The 27,662-nt window shown below is 49.3% G+C and overlaps 1 protein-coding gene across 12 annotated transcripts in view; it reads left to right on the top strand.

Moving 5' to 3' along the window:
- SDR39U1 (short chain dehydrogenase/reductase family 39U member 1) overlaps nt 1-27,662 on the top strand; it is a 2,065,420-nt gene that overhangs the window by 882,850 nt on the left and 1,154,908 nt on the right. For 6 of the 12 annotated variants that reach the window (XM_069633771.1, XM_069633767.1, XM_069633768.1 and 3 more), the window contains one exon: nt 27,312-27,394. The exons of the other annotated variants lie outside the window; for them this stretch is intronic. In XM_069633771.1, coding sequence (XP_069489872.1) covers nt 27,312-27,394 — 83 coding nt within the window. Of the gene's footprint in view, nt 1-27,311; nt 27,395-27,662 lie in introns of those variants that run through there. 12 annotated transcript variants of the gene reach the window in all.

A 27,662-nucleotide genomic window follows, 5' to 3' on the forward strand; every position in this document is an offset into this window, starting at 1 on the left:
GTTCCACCTTTTAACCATGTGGGGAGAGCTAATAGGTACCATGTGTATGCAATTAAGATCAAGTGCCTGACCCTGCCTGATCTTATTAGTGGAATATGTCCAATGTAATGCATGGGTGTTTCTCTTTCAGCCTCAGACCTCTTCCTCTGCTCAGTGTTTGTGTAGGAAAGGGGGGGATCTGGGAAGTTGGAATATCCTATAAAATAAAAATAGGATGGGACTGGGATATTTGGAAAGAGAGGATACCATGTCTCTCTATCAGGTGTTGCTCCCCCACTCCCTGAGGACCCTATACCCGGATGATCCTCCTGCACTTGTCCAACCTGTAGGGAAGGCATGGTACCAGAAGTATGACAGACGCAATAAGTACAGTTCAAGGGTGTTTCTAGAATTTTACATGAGTTTGAAAAACGCCCATCTAACTCTAACTTCTAACAATGGGAGCAAGCTACATCCATCAAATAAAAGAAAACACTGTTTTGGCTGTGTCGTGTCAAAACAAAGATGGCATATACTAATAAAAAAATATTTCCATGGCTTGCTCTAAAGAACAAAAGGGTGTGGGATGATGACTTGTGTAAAGAAACTGTAACAAATCAAAGGTTCATGGGGCTTGGTAGTTCAAGACTTTTTCAGCACGGGACAAGGTGGAACAGTGTAGCACCTGGAGCACACTCTGTTTCCTTTTTATAAGGAGGCAGTATCTAAGGCACACCAGGATCTCTCAGCATTGTGTTCTTTAATTTCTCGTTAAGTCTCTTGGTAATTCAATGTCTTATTCCATATACAACAATTCAAAAGTCTTTTCTCTAGGTCTCCCTCAGCCGGGCTCTGACCTTTTCCTCTTTCTATTTCATATCAGGATCTCCCTCAGTTGGGCACGCATTCCCTTTTGTACAATGTTCAAGCCCTTTGGATCCCCCTAAGCCGGGCTCAGATCCCTTTTTGGTTCTCCTCTTCCATTCACACAAGTTGCCCTCATCCGGGTTCAAACTTGTTCCTCCTGCTCAAGTGGGGGTGGGGTGAGTCCCTTCACTTATGATTCTTCTAGCTTTCTTTGGGGTTTCTATACGTTCAAAGACTTTCGACTGTGCAAAGGGATTTTACTGTGACCTTTGCATGACCACTTCAAACTCTTTTCGCTTCCGCTTATCTCAGAGATGTCTTTGTCAGAGACCTTCGGCTGGGCTCCCCCTCGGTTACCGGACCACTCTGCAGAAGCTTATCTCTGAATCATCTTCCTGTTACACATTTGAAAAGTCCCTCCCACCATCTGGCATTTACTTGTGTTTCTCAATTAGAAAGTTCAAATGAATTGTTCACTTTGCAATACTCTTGCTGCTCACAGCTTTCACTTCCAACACAAACCGGTATTTCACAGTGTTTTTCAACTTACCAGTTGTGAGAACCATTTCATCAGCGGCTTTTGTTCTAGGAGCCAAAGACGATGCTTCAGCAGCCACAGCTCCTCCCCGATTCCTTCAGCCACGCAGGAGGCTTAGATTAGCTTTCCCCTAAGCAGGCCAGCAGTTTGCCATCACTCCCACTGGGACTTACGTCTGGCTCCTAGCCTTACTCAAAGGGTCTCCCTCTGCTGGGCGCGGACCCTTTTTCAAGTTCTTTTGATCTTCCAAAAATAAAATGTCTTTGTATTTTGAGTCCCAGAATGCAACTGGTTACTTTTGCTCCCACTTCATAGCTCCCCAAAATGGCATTCTCTGGCTTTGGGAGCTGCAGGAGTCGAAGGGGGATGTTCAGATGAGGTCAGGATCTCATCTCCTGCCACTCAGTGATCTTGGTTTGCCTGCCTGGCCCAGGGGAGGAGTTTTGCTGTTTATACCGCCAGGCAACCCTAGCTGCCCTTGGTCTTGCCTTTTGGAGGTACGTCCTCGCCACACTGCATACTTGCCAATCCTATGGATTTAGGGAGTAGGCTACTGCTTTTTTTGCAGTCCTGCTGCCTACCGATTTACAGTGGCAGGTTTATGGCTCCACAGGCCGCTGCCTCGGTGCCGGCCCAGGACACACAGCTGCTGATCGCAGTGAAATAGGTATCGGTCTGTGTGCAAATGTCTTGTGGGGTGTTTTGTCAACTTAAGTAATTTGTTTTGATTAATCGGTTCTGGCACTTGCACTCCTGTGACTGTCTCTCTCAGACCTGTGTACCGAGTGCAGAGGACAGCAGGTTATCGGGGGCATAGCACGACGTGATACAGCATTGTATGAGCTATTTCTGTCTTTTGTGCAAATCACTTCCCAGGCTGTGCTGCTTCACACAGGGTGGCATACCTTGTGAAAAAGTCATCCTCTGCCAAGGTAATTACTTGTTCATAGGAATTACAATCTCATGCGATCAAACAGATTTGACCATTTGACAATTCTATACATGGCTGTTGATTTTCACTATGGGGGGGTGACATTTTTACTGCAGTTCACAAACTGAACCCATTCTGTAAAATGATCATGAATTGCACCAGCTTGTAAACCTTAAAGTGGTTAGTTAAATCATTGGCATCTTTTTAATGTGCCCAAAGGAGCATATTGCAAAATATGCGTTAATATCACAAAAGTGCAAAGATGACGCTCCTGGAATTCTAGCCTACATACAAGTTGCACAAAGATCTCTGGGAATCTACATATATGTGTAGATGGCCCCATGGGATGAGCCATTTTGATTTGAAGAGGTAATGGGCCTGATTCATAGAATCTGGCACAGAAAAGGCGCAGGGGCCACGCGCGAGAAGGAGTCTGCACCAGAAATCTTTACGCGGCACGCGTATTCATGGATTTCCCGAGGCATCAGTAGCCGTGGCGCAAGTAACAGCAAGCTGCACCAGTAACGCCCCCATGTACAGTAAAAACCAAGTGAAATGCCTAACACGGCGCGGAGGTTTGCGCCATCCCTGGGCCAGCATACAGCCCCCCTAGCAAAAACCCTTGCAATCCCGCCGGCACCCCAGCATAATCGCACGAAAACACCCGCAATCCCCATCCACACCCCAGCGTAATCACATGAAAACACCCAGTGAACCTCGTGCGCACCCTCTAGAAAACACGTGCCCTCACACGCACGGCCTGGCCCACAACCAGCCAATTGGTGCACCAACACACTTGCCATCCGTGGCATGCAGCCCCCTCCAGACGGGACATCCCCACCACATCACCCCACCCGGCAGGCAGCCCCCTCCACATGGGACACCCCAGACCCCATGACCCCTGACGCTACTCTGGAGGCAGCCCGCTCCACATGGGACACCCCAGCCCCCGTCACCCGTGATGCCGCCCTGCAGGCAGCCCCTTCCACATGGGACACTCCCACCCCAGCCCCCATCAACCGTGATGCCACCCTGCAGGCAGCCCCCTCCACAAGGGACACCCAGCCCCCATAACCCATGACCCCACCCTGCAGGCAGCCCCCTCTACATGGGACAACCCAGCACTCATGACGTCAACCTGAAGGCAGCCCCCTCCACATGGGACACCCGAGCTCCCATCACCCATGACCATACCCTACAGGCAGCCCCCTCTACATGGGACATCACTTACATGATGAAACCTGACATAGTGACACATTGTTTGGCAGAATTATATGCAGTACTCTTTGGGGACACCACACACAATTAAGACTACAAGTGACAGTACAAATTCACCTTTGGTAGAAGCCCGTACTACACAGTAAAAGTGGTAGTGATGGCTGAGCAGCCAGACTTATCTCAAGAGCAAGTGAGCAGTATCAATAGTTACACAAAGGACAGCAATTACTATGATTCAAACAAACACTGACTCAAGGTTTCGGAGTAAAAGAATATACCTTTATTTACACATCAGTTGTATAACATCTCACTAAAGTAAAGCAGTTGAAAAATCAGACTCTTAATACACCACACCACTCCCAATAGATTCTGGACAGGTTAAACTAAAAACGAAGTGTGAGCAAAATGGCACTCCAGCAATTTAAAAAGGGAGGGAAAAACAAAGTTAGGCTAAAATAGAGCAGCACCAACAGGTAAGTAAGCAGGGCAATCTAGAAAGAGGAACGACAGTGATGGAATCAAATCAAAAAGCCTTAGGGCCAAAGTCAATAGGACAAAAGTATTTTGCTCAAGATCACACAGTTCAGAGTAGTTCGCGGTTAAGTCTTTGCCAAGAGTTCTGGACGAAGTTGGTCGGCAAAGTTAGTTTAAAGAGTAGAGAAGGACAAGCCCTCGGATTGGCGAAAGGTTTCACACACCTTCACCGCGGCTGGACGAAACTAACATTTGCACAGTACCTTTAAATGGAGAAGAAGCTGTAGCTGAGGCAGACGTTCCTGGCAGGTCCTGCAGGTTCCTGAAGTGACTGTCGGACTGACAAGAAGTAGGAGGACTGGAGGGTCCCGCACGTGGGCTACTGGGGGTTGCGTGCATGTTTGTTTTGTTTACTTGGGGTGCCTGAGTGTTGTGTGACCCGTCTTTATTCACCAGGGGTCACATACAGCCTTGCAGGAGCACAGGGGTGCGCCTACCATCACGTACCCTGCCCCCTTCATCCCAATAGCCCAGGACAATTGTTGTGTGCACCTCCCTTTGGCAATAGTCCCTCTGTGCCTTGGTTGGTAGGCCACCAAAAGGGAAGGGCGGCAAAGCTGGGTGACCTCCCAGGGCTGGGCGTGGTGGGGCATGTGGCCGGGGAGGCCAAGGGGGACACAGGGTGGGACGTTGCCAGGCTATTCCACAGGGCCAGGATGTCCAGCCACATGCTGGGACAGCCATGCCACCACCCACAGCGCCTCAGGGAGATGCTGCTGCTGCAGACATCCGAGGCGCACATCTGACCCCACAGCTAGTGTCATCTGCTGGCACGGGCCACCAGGTAGTGGAAGCTGCAGGTGCAGCTGCGTCAGCCACCACACATGCTTTTGGTCAGCCAGCACAGGCTGCCTTGGCAAAGGAGGACTCCCAGGCAGATTCTCAGGTGAGGAAGGCCATGTAGACACATGTATCTGGGGCAGTGGTGACATCTGCTGCCCCGATCAGCCATGTGGTGGGAGCTGTAGGGGCAAATGCAGCCAAAACCACCCCAGTGAGTCTGCCAGCCAGGACTTTGTTGGTCCCAGCTCTTGGCACTGAGGCAGTTGTGCTGCTGGGTCCTGGCAACAGCACCCAGCAGCCAATTGCACAATCCAGGCCTTCCGTCCTCATGCCTATTACTACTCCCATTGGCCAGTCCACCATCGCCACTGCCCCTACTGACCAGAGCGGCATTAGCCACTCAGGGTCCGCACAACCGGCCAAGAGGAGGAAGTGTGCTTCTGCGCAAGAGGCTGGAACCCCAGACACGGCTCCGGCCTCTGGCACAGCAAGGAAGAAGCCTTTCAATGAACAGGAACTGGACTTCCTTGTGGACTACGTGTCGGCACACGACTGCGATATGCTGGTGGGCTCAGGTTGCCATACTACGCCTGCCCAGCGACAGCTCCACTCGCAGTTCATTGCGGAAAGTTTCAGTGCCATGGGATATGAGAGGCGCACAGCTCAGGATTGCTACAAGCGTTGGACTGACCTCCGATGCTGTGCAAAACAAAAGGGGCCTCTAATTACTCCCTGACTCTGGTGACTGGCAGCGGGCCACCACAAGAGGAGGATGAACTCACTCTGCATGAGGAAATCGCTGCGGAGTTCATCGATCGGGGACTCATCCAGGGAGTGGGAGAGATGCCGGATTATGACGCAACATCCGGTGAGTGTTGATGCTTGTGTGTCCAGCCCATGTGTGTGTTGTTTGTGTGATGTGTTGTGATTGACTGCCAGTTCAGGCTTAGGTATTTATGAGTGCCATGTGTGACGCATGCAATGCTTGACTGATGCCTGTTTGTAGTGATGCATTCTGCATGCAGGCCATGTGCTGCACATGTGGTGAGTCCTCATCAGCACACAAGCACCCTACCTACATGCAAGTCACTCGGCGGCCTCTCCTGTCCATGTTCAAGCTAACTGACATGTTAGCATATAGCCTGTGGTGTAGTTCCACTCAACACTCAGCCTATGTCGGCACATGACTGACGGCTATGTGAGGTCACCCTGCAAGCTGCTCGTCCTCACGGGCATGCTTCCTTGCCTCTCCACCACCCTGCAGCTCACTATCTCCATGTTACTGGTGATTTCCGTGTTGGACTACTGCAATGGCCTGTTCCCCATTCCTGTGTATATGCACACTTCCCTCTTCAACCCTGCCAAACCTGTACTGTGGGGTACATCGTTTGTCCTTGATACAGGGTGTCTCACTTGGACCGTGCAGATGGCACAGGCTCAGAGTGGACATGAGTGTTCATTCATGGACCATGTGCATTCCCTGCAAGCCCCTACGGGTCCATGGCAGGCTACTCATTGTACTACATCTCCTGTATTTAATCTGTCTCATGGTATTTGGTCATCCAAATCATGCTCACGCAGGGTCACTTCCTCATCACGCACATGTTTAGGGTGTCCTTGTCTGTCTCGAGCACAGACCTCCCTCTGTTACAGCCACTCTGCCTCAAGGCTACTGGTGTTGTGGCTTCTGCATGTATAGATGTACTTGTGATGGTTCCTCGTGTCCCGCTTGCTGTCCCCCTATAATCTGCTGTAGTCTCAGTTGACTGAAATGATGCAATTGACACCTGCCAACACTGTCTGCAACTTCACAGTACTCTGGTCAGCCATTCTGATCCATTCACTGCCTTCATGCCATTCCCCGGGGGCGGGGGCATCACTGCATCCCTACAACCCAGTGCCAACACTTTGCACATGATGACTGCACCTACACTTACAGTGTCATGTCACGAGATTTACATCACTAAGTTTTTGGTTCTGTTGATAGTTGAGGATGTACACAAGTGCTGCACTGCACCCACGCACTTCTGAGCCACTTCTGAGCCATGTTTCACCCTTCAACATGCCTATTAACTTGTGTGATATCAAAGTGACCTGGCATGTATGTATCCATGTGCCTCCCTTCACTGTATTTCAATTCTCCAGCATTGGATCTTTCATGGATTCACATGCTTAGAATATTCCCCGTCGTCAGACTGGGAACCCTCGGTACACATATATATAGTCATTTCCAATAGGAAAAACTTCTGCCCTATCCCCGTCTGCGTCCTCTACGGGGCCGCCCACGTACGCCCCGTTGGACGTGATGGTATATAAGCCCCGCCCCCGCGGGTCCCTTCAGATTTCAACCGTCTCCAAAGATAGTGGGATCTCCTCGTGTATTTTCTTCAAATACTTATCGATTGTTTCTAACTCCTGCGAGTTTGTCTGTTTGGTCCGCTTCTAACTCCTACGAGTTTTGTTAGTTGGTCTGGCAATAATGTCGGGTAAGCCTCTTTTCCGCCCGTGTGCCACGTGCGGTCTAAAGAAGGTTTATGAAGGGGATGGCCATCTTGACTGCATCTACTGCCTTCACCCCCACCACTCGGCGGACCAATGTGATATCTGCAAGGGGTTTTCCCAAAAAACCCTGAAGGACCGGAATCGGCGACTGGTCTCGTGGCTGAACGACGGCGCTGGAGCGTACCCTCAGTCGGAGGTAGGATCGGTGCGCAGTATCGCCTCAGCGAAAACATCAGAAGCCTCCCGACGCTCACATCCGTCGGAACCTCCGGCCAAAAAATCACGACCTACGGAGAAGGACGTGCCTCGAAGTCATTCCTCTAAGGCCTCATCGAAAGAATCGACGAAGAAATCATCTTCCTCTTCTTCTTCGTCGAAGAAAGATAAGGACAGGCCAAAATCCTCCTCGAGCGATCAGAAAAGATCAGCTACGAGTAGAGAGGCGGATAAACGCAGGGAGAGCTCCGCGAAGGCGGGACCGCCTAAGCCACCTGCAGGCCCTCCGTCGACGACGACGACGGCGACGATCCAAGTGCCCACTCCGTCACAGTCCCCCGCCTTTCAAACGGGCTCATCGTCGACGACGATTCCCTCGTCGACGGAGTTCCAGGCCTGGAGGCCAGAAGCGTTCGACATGGGGCTACCCGACACACTGCTACAAGAACAGGCAGTTTCGATCGCCTCCAAAGAAGACGACGGCTTCAGAATAGTGAGCCCGGAAGACCTGGGGCTACGGCCCAGATTTCCTTCTGGTGCAACCTGCTCTCAAGTTTTCACCCAGCCTCCAAACGCCCAGGCTACTCTCTCCATGGAGGTACTTTCCTCCTTACACTCGCTCTTGAAGTCCCTGGACGAAAGGCTCCCACCTGTTCCGACGACTCCCCTCGTCGACGAGCCCGGACCTTCACACCGCCCGACTAGATCGGTCGTGGGCCCAACTGCTCCAACAGTCCAGGAAGAAGGTGAGCTCTCGGACTCCCTCTCTGAACAGGGGTCAGCTTCTGATATCTCCCTCTCGCCGTCGAGAGACCCGTCATGGGTTTCGGATGTGGAGGTGGATCCTCCGAAAAGTCCCATTCACCCATCTCCACCGGATGACATAGGGGCCTTCCATTCCATGATGGAAAAGGCCTGCAAGGAGTTCGGTTTGACCCAACAAGAAGAAAAGAAGGACTGCTTCCTCTTTGACCACATGGGCAAGAATAGGCGTTCCGTTTTTTCGATACCGATACTGGACCACGTATGGAAAGAGGGCGTCCAAACCATGCGGCATCCATTCTCGGAACCTGCGGTCAAAGGCCGCGTAGAGAAAAAATTTAAAGTTCCAGATTCTACGCCAAAATGCCTCTCTGCGCAACCCACGCCTGACTCGGTGGTATCGGCGGCGGCGACGAGAAAGGCAAAGGCCCAGCATAAGTGCTCTACCCCGCCGGACTCCGAAGCTAGACGCCAAGACGCTTTCGGTAAGAAGATCCTGTCAGTGGGAGCGTCAACAGTGAAAGCAGCGAACTCCCTGGCAATCATGGCCAGGTATGACAGGGAGATGTGGCACAGACTGGCACCCATTTTGGACCACCTCCCAGAAGAACACAGAAAATCAGCTATGTCCCTGGTTCGTGAAGGAGAAGAAGCCTCGAACCATGCTATCAATATAGCGGTGGACCTGGCAGACTCGGGGTTCAAACAAATTAACAACGGAGTGGTTCTACGACGCCAGGCCTGGCTCAAGTGCACCAACTTTAGACCCGAGGTGCAATATAAGGTCGTCGACATGCCTTTCGAAGGTGACCACCTGTTTGGCGAAAAGGTGGATGAGGCCTTGAAAGGAATGAAGGAGGACTCTGAGACGGCGCGCTCGCTGGGCTCTCTCCAAAGCGGTAAGCCCTTTCGTTCCTTTCGCCCCTTTAGAGGAGCTACGGGAAACGCACGATTTGCGGGATCCAGGGATAGAGCATTCGGGAGGTCTTCATATCCGTCCCAAGGCTATAGACGCGCCTCACAGTCCTCGACCCGACGCAGAAATTTCCAGGCCTCTAAGAGACGTCCCACTTACTCGTCGTCGACGGGAAAACAAAAAGATCAACAATGACGTTCTAGGAGGGAGAGTGTCAAGTTGCGTCGAGGAATGGGAGTCAATTACGACAGATTGGTGGGTTCTGGACACGGTGAGACTGGGACATTCCCTAAGATTCAAGTCCAGACCTCCAAGACGTCCACCGATACGCCTGTCTCAACCACACCTAAGCGTCTTGCGTCGAGAGGTTGCGCTCATGCTAAAAAAAGGCGCCATCGAGTTAGTCCCTGCTTCACAGAGAGGCTTAGGGGTTTACTCACGCTGCTTCGTAGTAAAGAAACCAAACGGGAAGTGGCGCCCCATCCTCGACCTACGGGACCTCAACAAAACCCTGCTGAGTCAAAAGTTCAAGATGCTTACTCTACAGGAGGTAATCAGATCGGTCCAAAAGAACGATTTCCTGGCGTCTCTGGACCTCCAAGATGCGTATTTTCACATTCCGGTGCGCACTCACCACAGGAGGTTCCTGAGGTTCCTAGTCGGCCAAACACACTACCAATTTACTGTGCTCCCTTTCGGCCTGAAGTCCTCCCCAAGAACCTTTACAAAGTGCCTAGCACCCGTAGCAGCCTGGCTGCGGAAGGAAGGGCATCACGTTTACCCGTACCTCGACGACTGGCTCGTGAGGGGATCCTCCCCAGCGTCGACCAACGACAGCCTATTGACCACCTTGCGACTGCTACAGCGTCTGGGATTTGCAGTGAACTACGAAAAGTCTTCACTAAAGCCCTCGAAGAGCTTGAAGTTCCTAGGTGCTCAATTCGACACCCACACGGGACTAGTGAAACCATCCCTGGAAAGGTTGTTGAAGATCAAACACCTGACAAGCCAACTTCGTTTACAGAGAAGGTTGTCAGTAAGAAAATATGCGGCTCTCCTCGGCTCCATGGCATCGTGCACCCACCTAGTCGCGAACTGCCGGTTGTTCATGAGACCTCTACAGGAGTTCCTATCAGACAGATGGAAGCAGGCCACAGGCCGCTGGTCGGACAAGATAATAGTCGACGACGAACGAGTTATCAAAGCCATCCGATGGTGGAAAGTGGCGCGCAACCTGGACAGAGGGGTCCCCCTGCAGGAGCCGGAATTTCAGAACACCATCATTACAGACGCCTCTCTGTCGGGCTGGGGAGCACACATGTCACGTCACCAAACCCAAGGCAGGTGGTCGTCGACCGAATCTCGCCTACATATCAACGTCCTGGAGCTAAGGGCGGTGAGATGGGCCCTGAAATCTTTCCTCCCACACATCAAGGGGTCAAAAGTAAGAGTGCTCACGGACAATACGACAGCTATGTTCTACCTGATAAAACAGGGTGGCACCAGATCCAGGACCCTCTCGAAGGAAGCTCAAAAGATCTGGCATTGGGCTTTAAAACACCACATCTCCCTAGTGGCATACCACCTACCGGGAGCGAAGAACTTACAGGCGGATTCCCTGAGCAGGACTATGTCACAAATACACGAGTGGGAGCTGGACTCCACTCAACTCGGGGAAATCTTCGAAAGATGGGGGACCCCGTCGATCGATCTCTTCGCCACGGAAAGAAACCGAAAATGTGCTCAGTTCGCGAGCAGATGGCCCCAAACAGGCTCCCTGGGGGAAGCGTTCTCGTTTCCGTGGACAGGCAAGTTCCTCTACGCCTTCCCTCCATTTCCCCTCATACGGAGGACGATCCAGGGGATCCACAGGTACAATTGCCGGGTCATCCTAGTGGCCCCGCGCTGGCCGAGGCAACCATGGTTCTCAGACCTCCTTCATCTGTCGCTGGATCAGCCGATACCATTCAGGAAAGTACCGAACCTCCTGTCCAGGGACGAGGGTACCGTGTGGCACCACAATCCGGACAGCCTGAACTTAACTGCATGGCTCCTGACTTCTCGGAGTTCGGGAACCTAAATGTCTCGACTGATTGCCGAAGGATTCTGCAGGCGGCCAGAGCCCCGTCCACTAACAAATCATATGTAAGCAAATGGAAAAGGTTCTGTATATGGTGTCAAACACAACAAAATATACAACCTTTGGAAGTAACTCCGGAGCAAATCCTCCCGTATCTTCTTCATCTTGCGGAGAGCGGACTGTCATCATCGTCAATCAAAGTACACCTGGCGGCTGTTTCGAGATTTACCAGAAGAAGACAGTCCCCTCCACTATTCAGTGACAGGCTAGTGAAGCATTTCATGAAGGGTCTGTTTAGAACCTTCCCTCCGGAAAAACGGTTCCCACCGTCGTGGAGTCTGAACACGGTTCTAGCTGCCTTAATGAAGCCTCCCTTTGAGCCAATGTCCTCTTCATCTCTACAATTTCTATCTTGGAAACTCGCGTTCCTAGTTGCCATCACTTCGGCTAGAAGAATGTCGGAACTACAGGCACTGGTCATAGACCCTCCATATCTGAGGTTCTTTAAGGACAAAGTTATTTTATCAACTAACCCTTCATTCATCCCAAAAGTACCGTCGGTCTATCATAAGCACTCGACCCTGGTACTCCCTACTTTCTTTGCATCTCCTTCGTCGACGGCGGAGAAGGCTCTTCACACTCTGGACGTCAAAAGGGCGCTAAAATTTTACCTGCAAAAAACGCAAGATATCAGAGCCACCAGACAGCTATTCGTCGCCTACGGCCCCTCGGCTAGGGGTAAGGCTATCTCCAAACAAGGTCTGGCTCGCTGGGTCTCCTCGGCGATTACCCTGTGTCATTCCAAGGCCGGGAGACCTCTACTACATCGTCCCAGAGCCCATTCCACGAGATCGACATCTTCCTCCGTGGCTCTATGGGCAGGAATTCCGCTGACGGACATCTGCCAGGCGGCGGCATGGTCTGTTCTGCACACGTTTACGCGCCACTACTGCCTGGAAAAGCAGCACGCGGATGAGGTACAAATGGGAAGGGCAGTGCTTCGCCACCTTTTTCAATGAGGTAAGCCAAAGTTTCAAGAAGAATGCTGCCTTATTATTATTTGGCCTCAGCTGGTTTTTCAGAGTGTATACATGAATGTGCATAGTTTATTGACCTAAACATAAGTGGTTGGGTAGATATGTGCGCAAGGGGTGCATACTGAGTCATATGACATAGCATTGTATGGCGGAAATCCGTTTCATATCAGTATAATAAGTTGTTGCTTACATACATGGTGTAAACGGTAGTGTTTGGGGGTGTCTCTACGAATGTAAGTTACATTGCACTCTCACCTCCTTCTTGATGTTACTGCTTTACAATCTATTCTAAGCATGTGAATCCATGAAAGATCCAATGCTGGAGAAGGGAGTAGTTTCTTACCTGTAACTCCATTTCTCCAGCATTGGTATCTTTCATGGATTCACATGCGCCCTCCGGCCTCCCCGGACTGCAATGTGGAAGATTGGTATGTAAGCAAGTTTTCCCCCCGTTATCTTGGAGGGGTCGAAATCTGAAGGGACCCGCGGGGGCGGGGCTTATATACCATCACGTCCAACGGGGCGTACGTGGGCGGCCCCGTAGAGGACGCAGACGGGGATAGGGCAGAAGTTTTTCCTATTGGAAATGACTATATATATGTGTACCGAGGGTTCCCAGTCTGACGACGGGGAATATTCTAAGCATGTGAATCCATGAAAGATACCAATGCTGGAGAAATGGAGTTACAGGTAAGAAACTACTCCCTTCACTTGCGTTGTTGCATCCTGTGACACACTATGCACTGTCAGGCTCCTGATGTACAACCAAGGGGTGTACTTTTTTAAATGTTTATTTTCTTGTAGTGAATGTTGACATGCATTTTACATGTGTCATAGACAGTTCCATTTGACCTACTGCTGTGGCTATTTGGGAATTATGCCATGTCAAATCAACTTTACTGACATATATGCCTGTCTACAAAGTTGTCTCTCAGTTAAATTCAATATGGTGATGTATTTTCATTATTACTTTGAAGACATGAAATGAAGCATTGTTGTTAATGTCTCTTCGCAAGCCTGCTAGTTTAGTAAAAGGAAATAATGTAGATGAGATAAGACTACATTAGAATGCACCAATAATTACATAGTATGAGTTGCAAAATTATATGCATATAAAATTGTCTTTGTTAGGCAAAGCAAATGCCATATAAGAAATGAATAATGTAATTGAAATGAAATTCTGTAATAGATTATGTGTCAAATTGTGTAACAGAAAATATTTTTATTTTTATAAAAAGTTGTAAAAGTTTGTTGATCGAACTAATTAAACAACGGTTTGAAATAAAAAAAAAAAAAAAAAAAAAAAAATTATGCCATGGCTATTCTACGTTCCATCTCTTTGTTGACATCTGTAATTTTCGGCTAAAATCTATGCCTGCCAGAAAGTTGTGTGTGATGCAGGTGATATGCAACATGCAGTACATGTGTGGGTTTCCCATTTGACACGCATCCATTCAGGGTCCCCTCCCATTTCATTGCCACCGCATGCATGCCCGAGTTTGTGTCGTGTGTGACATGGCTGCCTCATGTGTTGGCCCTCAATATTGTGGTGTCTATGTGTGTGGTATGTACTGCTGACATGTGTGCTCGTGTGTTTATTTATTTTGTTACATGTGATGATGCACCGGAAGCAGAGGAGGAGGAGGTGGAGATGGCAGACAGGGTGGAGTGTGCAGGTCAACAACCATGCACCAGTGGTGGTCGTGGGGTGGTAGGCCGCGAACATCCATTGGTGCTCTAGGCCATTCCTGTCCAGGCCTGCCTCTGGGTATGGCTCTGAGGATCTCTCTGACTCTGTTGAATTGGATGCTCATCAATCCCTGCCGTTGACAGTGGGTGATTCTGCAGTGGATGCTGTTCTGTCCGCCACACCTGCAGTGGGGGTTGAGCTCTCAAGGGGCCAGTCAGTGTTGGAATGTCCGCCTGTTGCTCCTGTTCGTGGGGGCAGCAGATCGACGGAGGAATGCGGTCCTGCAGCCACAGGCAGTGCCAGCACAGCAAGGACCACGTCTCCTTGGGCCCAACAGGTGTAGTGTCCAGCAACACGGTGGCCGTGCGCCACTGGGGAACACTGGGTGAGAGAATGCCATGTATGCCATTGCTCAGGGGAGCGAATGAGATATTGCCTCAAGGCATGGAACATGTGGCCGATTCCATTCTCCCCCCTGATAGGCAGGTGGAGCTCCAGCAGCAGGCAACGCAGTTCACGTGCCACTCACTCATGCTGGGCACAGCGGCCTCCAACAGGGCCAGCCGGGCTGAACTGGTGGCTCTCTGCTCAGCTATTGCTGCTGAGAGACAGGCCCACAGGGAAGCTGCGAGGAAAGATAGCACCTCCCTCAGAAGTACTCTGGCTGCACTCATTATGAGCCAGGGGGACACGGGCAGAACAGAGGATGGAGCAGCCGGATCACACCATCTCGCTGAACTCCATGCAAGCCGGCAGGAGGTCTGCCTGTCACGTGAGGCCTTGCTGACAGAGCTCCGTGTTACACGTGAGGTCCTTCCAGGAGGAACTCTGTTACAAGTGAGGTGCTGCATGGCGGCCTCCTTGCCTTATTCCTGCTGAACCAGGCTCACCAGGCCTGCATGCTTGCTGTCGTGGAGGGGCTTGCTGGGGCTATGCACTGTCAGGCTCCTGATGTACAACCAAGGGGTGACGACGATGACGTATCTCTCACTCAGGTCGGGCCGTGAGGACCATGAGCCCATGGAGGATTTATTTTATTGTCTCAACATAATCGCATGTGGGTGTTGAGGGGCACCCTGCACCTCCCGCCTCCTGGGTGCCCCCCCGGTCCACTATGGCCATTTTTATTTTTTGTCTATTGTGCATTTATGTTACAGTGTGGTGCTATGTGAAATCCGATGGCATCCACTGTGTGTTCTGGCTGGGCCCATACAGGCTTGTCTTGTGTTTGTATTTGTGGCTTGGGGTCCGGACACATATGCCACTCCTGCTTCCCCTTTACATGGGCTCGCAAGGTTGGCACCGTGTGACAGTAACTTACACAGAGGCATTGGACTTCCGTCATATCTGTGACCAGTCTGAAGTCCAACTTGTGTATACACCCCTAGTCGGGATTTATGATGGTTTCTCCAGTGCATGGTTGGACTGCATTTTGGTGAGTATATTGTTGACTGTGCATGATTTCATTTTGCTTTTTCATGTATTGCGTTGACTGTATACATTGTTGATGCACTTGATGCTGTATGCGGTCCCATGCCCCCTTTTGCTGTCGAAGCCACTCTCATGATGGCAGAGGGACGTGTGGTGGCATGTCACATTGAGGCACTTCTGCTATGGTGTTTCCTCACTGTCCGACATTGTCACTGTTGGGTCCTGTGTTCATGATATGTTATGTTGGTTAATTGATAGTCCTGTGTTGGTTTTGCTTATGATGTGTCATGGGATCGGCAATAGGTTTCTGTTGCAGATGGGTCCACAACAGAGTGCTTCACATGGGAAATGTATGCAACACTGAACGTTCATGCATTTCCAATGCTAATGTGCATTGAATAGCCCTTCAAACACACCCCCCACAACACACCTCCACCCCAACATCCACACACACACACACTACTTGCCTTCTGAGACATTCTGTGTCCCTGCTGCACAAGTTCACATTGATGTTCGTGATTGTGAACTGGCGCCGGAGGCTTTTTTTTTCTTTTTTTTTTGTGCAGCTGCAGGGGTTTCCATGCAGCAAACACTCACTGTAGAGAGATGTGTAGTGATCGGGGTGTTACGGGGGACAACCCTGCAGTACCCGCATTTACTTTTCTTTTTTGGAATTCCCTGAAATGCATGCCATCAAAGGATATAGGTTTTGGTGTTCACACCTTTGGTGTCATGCATTTATGTAATTTTAGTATAGGTTGGATATCTTTTGCTCACTCTTTTCTTCAGAGTCTGTGAGGGGGTTGTCTGTGGTGTGTTTCCATTTGTGATGTTGCACTTTGTGACAGTTGTCATGTGTGTTGATGTTTTTATTGTAATTTTCACATTGCATGCCATGGCATGGTGTGTGGGGTGGGTGTCATGGGGTTGAGGGAGGTTTGCATGACATACCAGCATTTGGATGTGATATTTTGCATGGGGGGGTGCAATCTGTAGCTTGTATGTGTGCCTTTTGGTCACACAGGATTGTGTTTAAGTGGCTAGGGATGCACACAATGCTGCAATTCCAAGGACACTGTCTCAGGGTGTTAGGGTTGTGACAGTTGACTGACCCTTTGTCATTGATTGTCACCTGGAATGTGCCAGGCATGTGTGCACTGCAGGGGGGGTTTAGGTGAGAAATGTAGCCACAAGCTGGGTACGGGCTGCCCCGCCACATGCCATTTCCCCTCCCATGCGCATCGGCCGTGCATGTGGTTGGAGATGTGGGGGCACCACCATCTCCACCGGTACGCCCCCGCCGGTTTGCAACGTTGTGCAGGACACATGCTGCCCCAATGATCCTGCACACTACTGGGGGCGCATATAGTAGCTGCCCACCAGAGTGGTCAAGGGAGCGGAAACGTGACTTGAGCACTCCGAATGTGCGCTCCACTATGCCCCAGGTGGCAATATGGGCTGTGTTGTATCTTACCTGTGGTGGTGTGTATTGGCGTCGTCATGTAGGTGCTCAGAGGGTAGGCACTGTCCCCTGGGGAGGCGATATTGGTTCTCATTAGTTGGGTTTGTATATTTGTCTGTGTGTGACATGCATGCATGTGCACAGGCATTTGTACTCACCAATGAGCCATGTGTTGCCATGCCTCCCAGCTTCCAGGTCCCGCTGTAGGGCTGACATTCTGAATATGAAACTGTCATGGGTGGATCTGGGATAGTTTGCATAGACAGAGGTGATGATTCCCTTGGCATCGCATACAACCTGCACGTTGATGGAATGCCAGTGCTTGCGGTTGCGATAGATGTGCTCAGTGGCCCTAGGTGGACGTAGGGCCACATTGGTGCAATCAATGGCACCAAGCACTTTGGGGAAGTGTGCCACCCCGTAAAAGTCCTGGACCACTACCTGCCTTTCTGCGGGTCTTCTGGGCATGTATATGTGCCTGCAGTCATGATTGCCAACACCTGATGTTGGCAGTGTGACTGCGTGGCCTGTGAGATGCCCCCAACTATGGCAGTTGTCTGCTGAAATGACACAGTGGCCAAAAAATGCAGGACATTGAGCACCTTTTCCAAGGGGCTCAGTACTTGGGAGCACAAGGTGGGTGATGTGAAGTCATCCTCCCCCTCAATGACCAGGTCTAGGATGATATGAGGTGGAAACCTATAACTGCCGTAGACCTGGTCATCAGGCATCCCAAAAAGGCTAGTCCTGGGTAAGAAAATGCAGGGCCTGGCTATCCTCCTCCTCCTCCTCCTCCTCCTGCGGTGACCACAATCACTGCTGTGAAAAATGGGACATTCATCGTAGCTGTATATGCTTGTTTGTTGTTTGCATGCACTTTTATGCTGCGCAGGGGCGCTTCCGCCTGCTTTTGCGTGGCAGACGGGTTTCTGGCTTTGCATGTCTTTTGGCGGCCACGGGTTTGCCCTGTTCAATTCCATGAATGTGTTAGCGCAAGTGTGTGCGTTGAGGGGATTTTGCTGCTGAACTTCCCTCGTTACGCCCACATTTTGGCATGTTGTTCCCTGTTCCTCTTCGCGCCTTGAAACACTTGTGTATAGGCGCGTTACAAATGCCATATCAGATCATGTTCCGCCCCCTTTTTTGGTGTGTGCGCTGGACGTTGTGCACCTTCACTGGGCGACTAGCACACAGCTTTCGGGATGTCGCAGTGACGTGTGCACCACGCACGGATTCGGCACAGGTCCCAGGTAAGCCATGAATCGGGAAATGGGCGCACTCGTGCCTTTCGCACGTGTGCACTGCGTTTTTCACGCTTGCGCCACACATTTCGGCGCACAATCATTCCATGAATCCCCCTGTTAGTGTGTAGGATGAAGGCATGTGTTTTAAGCCAGTATCACAAATGAATGTGTAGACTCTTCTAGATGCTATGTTTGTTCTGCATAGCATAACACAAAGTCTTACAATATATAGTACATTGTTGTGATGAATCCTGTGAAGTCATTACTGATTCCCTGCCAGGGATCTTCCATGTGGCCAGGGGACGGCAGCCACTCCCTGATCCTGACCTTGGCGGTGGTACCATGAGGGAGGATCACGTGGGAGGAGACGGCTGTCGGGGGAAGGTGGTGACCCCGTTCAGGATGGACGCAGTCTTCTTCCCTTCCTAGAGAAGACCTCATAATTCCTAAATTCTTTATGGCTTGTTGTCACCATAAAAAAATCCTCCCCTTGTAAACTACAGAAACCCGTTCCTGCGCATCTCCCTAGACAGAAGTCCGTTCATACCTCATACACACAAAGCACACACCTAACATCTCCTGTCTCTAATGTTTTTCTAAATAAAAATCCTAGCCAATATCGTTTTTGGAATCCTAGAAATTCTATGGACTACAACTCTCATAAAGCCTCAAGGAAGAGGAAGGAGTTGGTGCAAATTGAAAAACACCAAGTTGCATATGCAGATCAGTTTTTGTGGCTCTCGAGTGCACAGTACATTTAAAGTGTCAAGTGTATGCACACTAGAGAGGAAGGCAAAGCCATAGAAAGAAGCAGTATGGGAGAGAACTGTGCTGACAGAGACCGAGAATGCAGGCATTCCCAGACAGCAGCTCACCACTGTGAGAGCAGCTTACTGGCATGGCACGGGGCCAGGAGAGCTGCCGCATGCACAGTGGAAGGACCGTCCAAGCACCAGGAGCAGCAGCAGAACTACCGGCGATAAGATCATGCTGAGAAGCAGCCGCCTTTGGTCGCGGAGAGAAGCAGGCGGGAAAGCACAGAGCTGCTGGGAATGCTGAAAGAAGATGTGCAGTGCAAGGGAGGCCATCCCAGAGAGGCAATGTGCCACAGGTCGGGAACGCTGCACGACCCCAGTGAGTCTGACCAGAGCCTTTGGGGACCCTGTGGCGTAACGACAGGCATGTTAGCAATTAAGAATATCTGAATACCGACCAGGGTGAGGGAGATGCCTGGCAGAGAAGTATACCAGGGGATCTGCAAGCCCCACAAAAGGGATTCTTGTCAGGTGAGTATACCAGGCAATCCACACAGTGTATGGAGGTATAAGACATTGTGACAAGACACCTGGCAGGAGACAGTATACCAGGGGATCTGACGAACCTGCTAAGGGATTCCTTGCAGGGGAGTATGCCAGGAAGTCTGTTTAAGAAACTGGTTGAAAGATACACTTTTTGCCATCCTGCCTAAATATCTAGGGGAAGGGAACCACCGTCTGGATACATGGGTTTCACCTTGGAAAATATGTTTCTGCTGGATTTTTCTATTTGTTTTAATTATGAACACATTTTGCCAAACATAAGTCAGAGACATTTTCTTGCACCCTTAGTAGTTCAGTGTTAGTGTGAGGGTCAGATTAGTATGTATGGACAAAAGGACAGTTTATATGTTTATGACAACTAGACACAGACTGTTCTTTAGTTTTAGTTTGCTAGATAGGGAGACTTTCTTTAGGATAGGGATTGAGAGGCCTTTATCCACCCCTTTTTATTTTAATAAAGATGTGATAATTAAAATGTTACAACTTTGTGTTAGCCTCTCATTTCTGACCCCTCACATTATAAATACAACATATAACAAGGTGTTAACCCTTTATTTCCCCATGTGTAGTGTAGGGCAGAGCCTTTCAAAGCACTTTGATTCTTCATATCATGAAGTCACATGTAACATATAAGCAGGACGACAGGGTGGCACTAGTATTTGCGTCAAGAGGTTCTCCAAATGACAATAACATCACAAGGCTTTACTATTCTGTGTAGCTTGGAACCTGTTAGCATATGCTTTCACTACAGTGTAATGCACCACAAATAAGCCAGGAGAATAATGGAAGCCATAAGAGTAATCAAATGTTATCTTAATGAATATTCAGATACTCTCATTCTTTAACTCTTCCTCCTTCACAACTCTCACCCTAATGCCCCCTTGTGCATATGCCACTGTCCCCATGTTTGGGCTTACGAGAGACTTTTGGAACTCTTGGTTAGCTTTAGAGACTGTTTTAGTCAGGGGAGTGGGGGGGTTGGAGAAACAGCAAGAAGTGCACAGAAATGTACTAATGGGGTGGTGGGTACTAACTTCTAAGATAGGGCGTTTCCTCATTAAAGAGCAGTTTCCTGACCGACCTGCATAAGTAGGGTTCACAACTAATTGTGATGCAAGTAGGGCTTCATGCTATGTACGTAATTACAGAAAAGTAATGTTTCAAGGCTTTGTGAAGGTTGGTATGCAGCTTTGGCAATTGTCAGTGAATAACTATTAAGGGGTTTGGGGGCGTGGCCAGGCAGCCATGCTGTAAGGACTTTCTCTGTGTTGCTTGTGAGTGATCCGACAAGATCCTGACCAAAGCAGTGGATCTTGCAGTACTTACGAGCCAGAAACTAGCGGATTGCCTAAAGAACGAGAAGTGAACAAAAGGGTGAAGTCTGCATCAAAGTCTGAGGGGAAGAGCATTCAAACGCGGCATGCAGCGCATCAGCCCGTTAGAACAAACATCCACTTAACATGCGAAGACCTGGATGTAGAGTCCCGGCCCTATGCGCCAGGCAAGAGCAGCTCTGAAGAGGGCTCCAGAAGCGAGGGTCAAACTGCGAGACCTGTACACACGGTTGGGACTTGGGCATGACTGGCTTGGTGAGGAGCGATTTGCTGCGGGAATAGCTGCGGTACCTGCGGTGAGTGCAGAGATACCACGCGACTTGACGAAGTGCTGGAACAGTTCGGAGCATGCCCCAGCGGAGTCTATATGCGCGTAGAGCCACGCGACACGGGTGAGACTCTGGGAGAGTGAAAGGAAGCACGCTAACGGCCCTGGGAAGCGGGACCAGGCCCCTCTCAGAACGGGGGAGAAGTAATTAGAGACCAGGCATGCAGCGGCGTAATAGAGGCTGTAAGGAGGGCAGAGGAGGGCACTGACTGGCACGGGCTATAAGGGAAGCCACAAGCCCACATGGATATTGGTCCAGGTAACCCCCAAACGAGTGCAGTGATTGGGGGACAAAATATGGTGGAGACCCTTGCAATAATGGCACAATGCCCCACTACAAGGGGGGCTAGTAGCAGTAAACAACCAAAAAAGGCAGCATGTTTCTACAGTTCGGCAGCTGCAGACGGTGCACCTCCTCTCCACCTCGCAAGTGCTGCAGACACAGGCGCGGACCCTACTATCCTTACACTGCATTAATGCTGAAGATGCCATCAACCATCCTGCAGATGGACCAGGCACGCCAAAGTCAGGCTCTGCCGATGTGAATAAAGTGGGAGCAAGCTATCTGACACTGCCCACACAGTGGCCCTACATGCAGGGTAAATCATGGCACTCCCCAACGGCCTAAAGGAGCACAAAAGCAGCGCTTCCAGCAGAGATAGCAGCAGCCTCAGCCCGTGCCATACCGCTGGTGCCTGGTCTCCGAGCCAAGATAAACAAGCCCCTATGACAATGGTGGGCCCAGCGGCAACAGACTGGGAAGCGGACACCACCTGAAAAAGTGCGCAAGAGCTGGTTGGGCCACAAAATGGCATCCAAACCGCCTAAGAATGAATACAAGCAATCTACACTGGACAATTTTACTTCAACCCCAAACACACGTGAGAACACTAAGATAGGGACCACACTGCATCAAGCACAACCTGAACAGACGAAGACCAGCAGGTACTTGCAGCAATAGCAGCCCTGATAATTTCCCTAGAAACGAAGATGGATGCCATCAGCCTAGACGTCAACCTCCTAAGACAGGATGTCTGAGTGCTGGCAGAACATACAAGCACTATGGAAAAGCAAGTTAAAGAAAACACGGGAGGCCTGAAAAACGCTACAAAGAACATATCGATACTGCAACAACAAATGAGGAACCTAGGACGGGTCGAGGACGCAGAAGGGTGTGCCATAAGTAATAATGTCCGAATTATTGGGCTGCCAGAGGGTAAAGAAGGCACAAGCCCTACAAATTTTGTAGAGAACATGCTGCTACAAGAAATAGGCCATGGCAACCTAATTCAGGGCTTCACAGTCGAAAGAGCGCCTAGATCCCTGACCAGGAAACCACCGCCAGGGGCCCCGCCTAGGCCCATTATAGCTTGAATGCTAAATTATAAAGGTAGGGAAAAAATCCTGGAACATTTCAGGAAAGGAGGCACGATACAAAGGGCGTCTGCGAGAATTTCAGTATACCCAGATTGCACCCTGCAGGTGCAAAAACAGAGGATGCAGTTCACATCCATAAAAACGAGACTCTCCGAAGCTTGCCTCAAATACATGCTGTTATACCCAAACAGGCTAAAAATAATAAGTTCTTCGACACCCTGAAAAAGCGTAAAATTGGATGGACACCCAAAATCTACCAGAGAGAGTTGCCAGTCAAGAAGAAACAACGGCGGACACATGAAGGGTTTGCCCCCCAGACACTGATGAGACTGAGAGTAGACTGTAAATAAGATAACACTAAGACTGACAGGGTTATACGAACAACCTTTGGTTACACAACAACCTGGAGATGTCCGGCGCAACCTACACAGATCCCAGGTTGCAGCAAGAGTTTAAGGAGGGTCCTTTACCCAAGACAACTTTTTGTTTTTTGTATACTAGCAGTAACGTATCCACCCACTGCACTCTGCACACCAGGATACAAGACACTGGTGCGAGGGTGAAATGCGGGAATGCCTGAGCACAAGGTACAGAGCTGGGCACACGTTGGGGAGGGGGAAGTTAATGGGGAGAGTTTGGATGGTTGGGGAATAGCCTATAAGACCACACAGTGTGCACATGATAGGAACGGTGTACCACAGAGACATATAGAAAACTGCACAAGCGATGGGAGAACTTAAGAGAGCCTCCTGGAACGTCATAGGCCTTAATAGTTACACTAAGAGGAACAGAGTGATGACAGACTTAAGCCACCAGAAGATAGATATTTCTCTCTTACAAGAGACGCACCTTAATGATGAGAAACTATTAGCTCTCACAAAAAGATGGCAGGGCACTACAGTGGGCTCCCCGTACTCTGCATACGCTAGAGGAGAATTAACATGGATAGCGCCAACGGTCCTCTTCCGGGTGCTGCAAACTGTCAAGGATAAAGAGGGTAGAGTGGTCACAGTACACGGTTTCTTGGAGAACAGAGAATTGTGCATCATAAACACTTAGGCACCCAATCATGATACTGCAGTCTATTTCCGCACACTATACCCCCAAATCTGCACACAGAGAATCTGCACACAAGTATGGGGAGGAGAGGTTAATTGTGTACTAGATCCCAAATTGGATGGATCAGACAACAAATTCACACACTCGACCCCTGCGGCTAGGGTCCTAAACACCCTGTTGCAGGAGTTTAACTTGGTAGATGTCTGGAGAGAGCGCCACCCGCGAGATCTGGGACACTCATTATGCTGCCCCAACAAACCTCTTTACAAGACTAGATTACTTGTGAAGAAACCCTAAGTGAAATTACCACTGCAGAATACAAAGCAAGGGTGGTGTTCGATCAATCACCACTACTAATATTATTGTGCGCTTTCCCACCCAGAGCACGCAATCCAACCTGGAGGCTCAGAAGCGAGGCCCTGAAGGGCGAAGTGTTTTGGTAACACCTTTGACAGGGAATTAAAGACTACTTTGAATATAATACTGGAAGTGTAGTATCTGCTGGGACACTACGGGAAGTATTTAAAGTAGTAATTAGAGGAACTGCAATAGCTAAGGCCGGGGGGCTTGCAAGCCAAAATAGTAAAGGATATAGCAGAGGTCGCAATCGAGAAAATAGACAGAGCAGGGGAACTGACAACGGAACAAGCATGCAAGGCTAATCTCTTGAAGGAAGAATGCTTGAAGCACTGGGACAGGTTAGGTACCCTAAATTAAACTAAATACGTAGAAAAACATGCTGGGGGAGCCAAATCAGGATGCCTGCTGGCCTGGCTGTGTAAAAACAAATCCAAACGCTAGCTAATAAGGGCAGTAACCGATAAAGAAGGGACAGTGCACGTGACACAAGAAGGGAGAAATAATTGTTTTCTCAAATACTACAAAGAGTTATTTGCAGACACAGTAGTGACACAGCCCTCCGACATAGAAGAAGCCCTAGCGCACATGGAGCTTCCACGGTTAGACAAAGAAGCAGCGGCACAACAAGAGGCCCTTATAGCACTAGAAGAGTTGAAACATCAGGGAGCTACAAACGGGCAAAATGCCGGGGACAGGCGGACTTCCAAACAAATTTTATAAGGAATACATGGAGGATATCCTGCCCCCATTGTTAGCAATGCTGAACGAAGCATTTGACATGGAAACTGTCGCTGAGAGAATTCCCAACTATGCTGCTGCTAAAACCAAATAAACCAGACACAGATTGCGACTTATACTGACCCCTGTCACTGCTGAACCAAGATGGGAAAATACTTGCAGCTCTATTGGCCAATAGGCTAAAACATGTCATAGCCAAGCTTATACACCCAGACCGAACGTGATGCGTCCCAGACAGGAATATTACAGGAGACCTGCGGAGACTGCACCACATTATTGACCACACCAAAGATGGTGAGAACCTTTACACAATAGCCTCATTCGACGCCGTCAAGGCATTTGACTCGGTGAAGTGGCCATGGCTGCTAGCTACATTGAATAGCTTTGGCATAAGCCCCAAATAAACGAAATGGGTGCATCTACTGTAAAAAAAAAAATAAATAAATAAGCTGGTAGCCAAGGTTAGGATAGGCAACCAGATTTCGAAACAGTGGAGGTTGGAAAAAGGCACGAGACAAGGATGCCCGTAGTCCCCAATATTATTTATACTAGCCCTAATCTCCGGAAATAATATTGGGAGGCCGGCATAGAGGTACAAGGTAGGTGGAATCTAATCTCCTTGTACGCTGATGAGATCCTCATTTACTTACAAAATCAGGAGACCATCTTGCAGTACATGTGAAATGTCCTAGAGCAGTACGCAGAACTCTCAGGCATCACGGTTAGTAAAAAGAAATGGTGCTTGTTCCCCTTAGCAGGTTACAAAGGGAAGAGGCTGATCACATTACCGGTGCTGCTGGTGCAGTGGGAAGTAGAAACATTTAAATATTTGGGAGTTAATACCTACCATGACCCCAAAACGGAACACTTACAATATACACAAACGACAGCAGCTATAGTGACAAAGTCCATGGACTTCTGGGCCAAACTACCCTTATCCCTGATGGGCATAGGTGCACTACTGAAGATGGTCGTGCTCCCTAGATTACTGCACTACTTTGCGAATGTCCCGTATGACATCCCTCAAAGCTTCTTCAAGAGGCTGGATACAGAATGCTGGGGATTCTTGTGGCGGAAGGGGTGAAACAGACTGGCCCTTTCGAAACTGCAGAAACCATATGTTCAAGGAGGCATAAAGGTACCTGATTTTGAGGCATATTTTGTGGCAAGCCAATTACAGTTCTTCACGAGATGGCTAGCAGAAGAGCCGTCGCAGTACACTCGCCTGCTTCAATCTACATTTGCCCTATTTTTTCCTGAAAGAAATAGTCTGGATTCCAATGGCCCACTGGCCAAAGCCCCCGCTCCTACTGAGGCTAGGGAAGGCAATATGGAACAAAGCTCGTCACCTATTCGATCAGACGCCTTATTCGCCTCAAAAAATCCCACTAGTAGCACTCAAAGTAGATGACCAGCAATCCAGATTACAGGTGAGGAAATACTGGGAGCCTCTAGGCATAGCGACAATAGGGACCTGTTACTAGAAGGGGAACCAATAAACTTTAATACACTCTCCATAAACCGGCCTACACAAAGGACAGTACATATTACACACCTCCCTCTTAGCAAAATTGAAGCAGACATGGATTGCGCAGACGAAAGAGTTTAAACTAGCAGCGTCAATAGAAACACTTTGACATCTCAGAGGGTGGCCACGAGGTATCTAGGATATACGACCTGATCATGTCCCAGAATAGAAACGGACTGGCAAAATTAGACGCAGATGGGAAGAGGACCTATAAGGAACGTTAACAGATGGACAGTGGGAGAAAGCAATAATATACCACAAACAAGTGTCCAGAAACGCGAGACTGCAGCTCATACAGTTATAAGTAACCTACAGAGCATATCAAACGCCTAGGATAATGGCGAGTTTTAGCAAAACCACAGAACAATGCTGCCCGAAATGCAGGTTGCGCAATGTGGACATGGTGCATATGTTCTGGGTCTGAAGGAAAGTACAGCAGTACTGGGAGGAGATAGCACACATGTTTGCAAAAGCAGACATGACATTAGATACGGGATCCCCCACGGCCTGCCTGCTGGGTATATTGTACGCCAGAAGAAGATGAAACACATAAGCAAATTAAAAGACTTGCCATGCATCCTGGCTAAACGCAGGATAGCAAGAGAAGGCGCGCAGAGGACTAGACGCAAAGTTGTGGTGGAAAGACTTCCAGAAATGGGCATCACTGAGACTGCACTCTGGCAAGAGGCCGCCCGATGGGGCAAAGGAGAGCAAAACACAGACTTAAATTCTTGGAGATTAGCGCTACAAGATTTGCAGGCCTCAGTGTGCACCACTACCCAAACTGTAGCAAGAACTCAAATAAACAAATGGTTAGGGAATAACACATATAGCAGGTACAGCCGAGACACTAAAGGTCAAAAGAAGCAACGCATAGGCAGTTAACGGGGCAGGGGGAGTTGGGGTGTAGGGAACCATGCGACAGACTGACAATAATTGTAATGTGTTACATAAATGTAATGTCTGCAGTTTTTTGTGAAAACCAATACACATTTTTTTTAAAAATAACTGTTAAGTGGTTTGACCTGATACTGTTACTTCCCTTTTGGTTCTCGACTTATTTGCTTTTTGTTTGCAGGCCGACCTCTCAGCCAATGGTCTTCCTTCCTGTGACGCTGCTGTTAACTTAGCTGGAGAGAACATTTTGAATCCTCTGCGCAGGTCAGACTTCCTGTTGTCTAAAGGCTGTGTTGAAAACATTGAATTTGCAGTCCTGCCTGGCCCAATTAGTTTATCTATTCATCTTCTACTAGAAAAAGCTTCATCATTTGCTTCCCAAGAATTGTCGCTTCTTATGTCTTTCTTGTTCCTGTTTAAGATTTCCTATCTCAAACCATAGCACCAGGCAACTCTATCCTAACTTGTTTAAGAAAAGAAACGACTGAGCCTTTAGCTTTTTGGCAGTCTCATGTTGAAAACTTTGCTGCAC

This window comes from Ambystoma mexicanum, chromosome 13, assembly GCF_040938575.1.
Source record: "Ambystoma mexicanum isolate Mex_15411 chromosome 13, UKY_AmexF1_1, whole genome shotgun sequence".
Classification (NCBI taxonomy): domain Eukaryota; kingdom Metazoa; phylum Chordata; class Amphibia; order Caudata; family Ambystomatidae; genus Ambystoma; species Ambystoma mexicanum.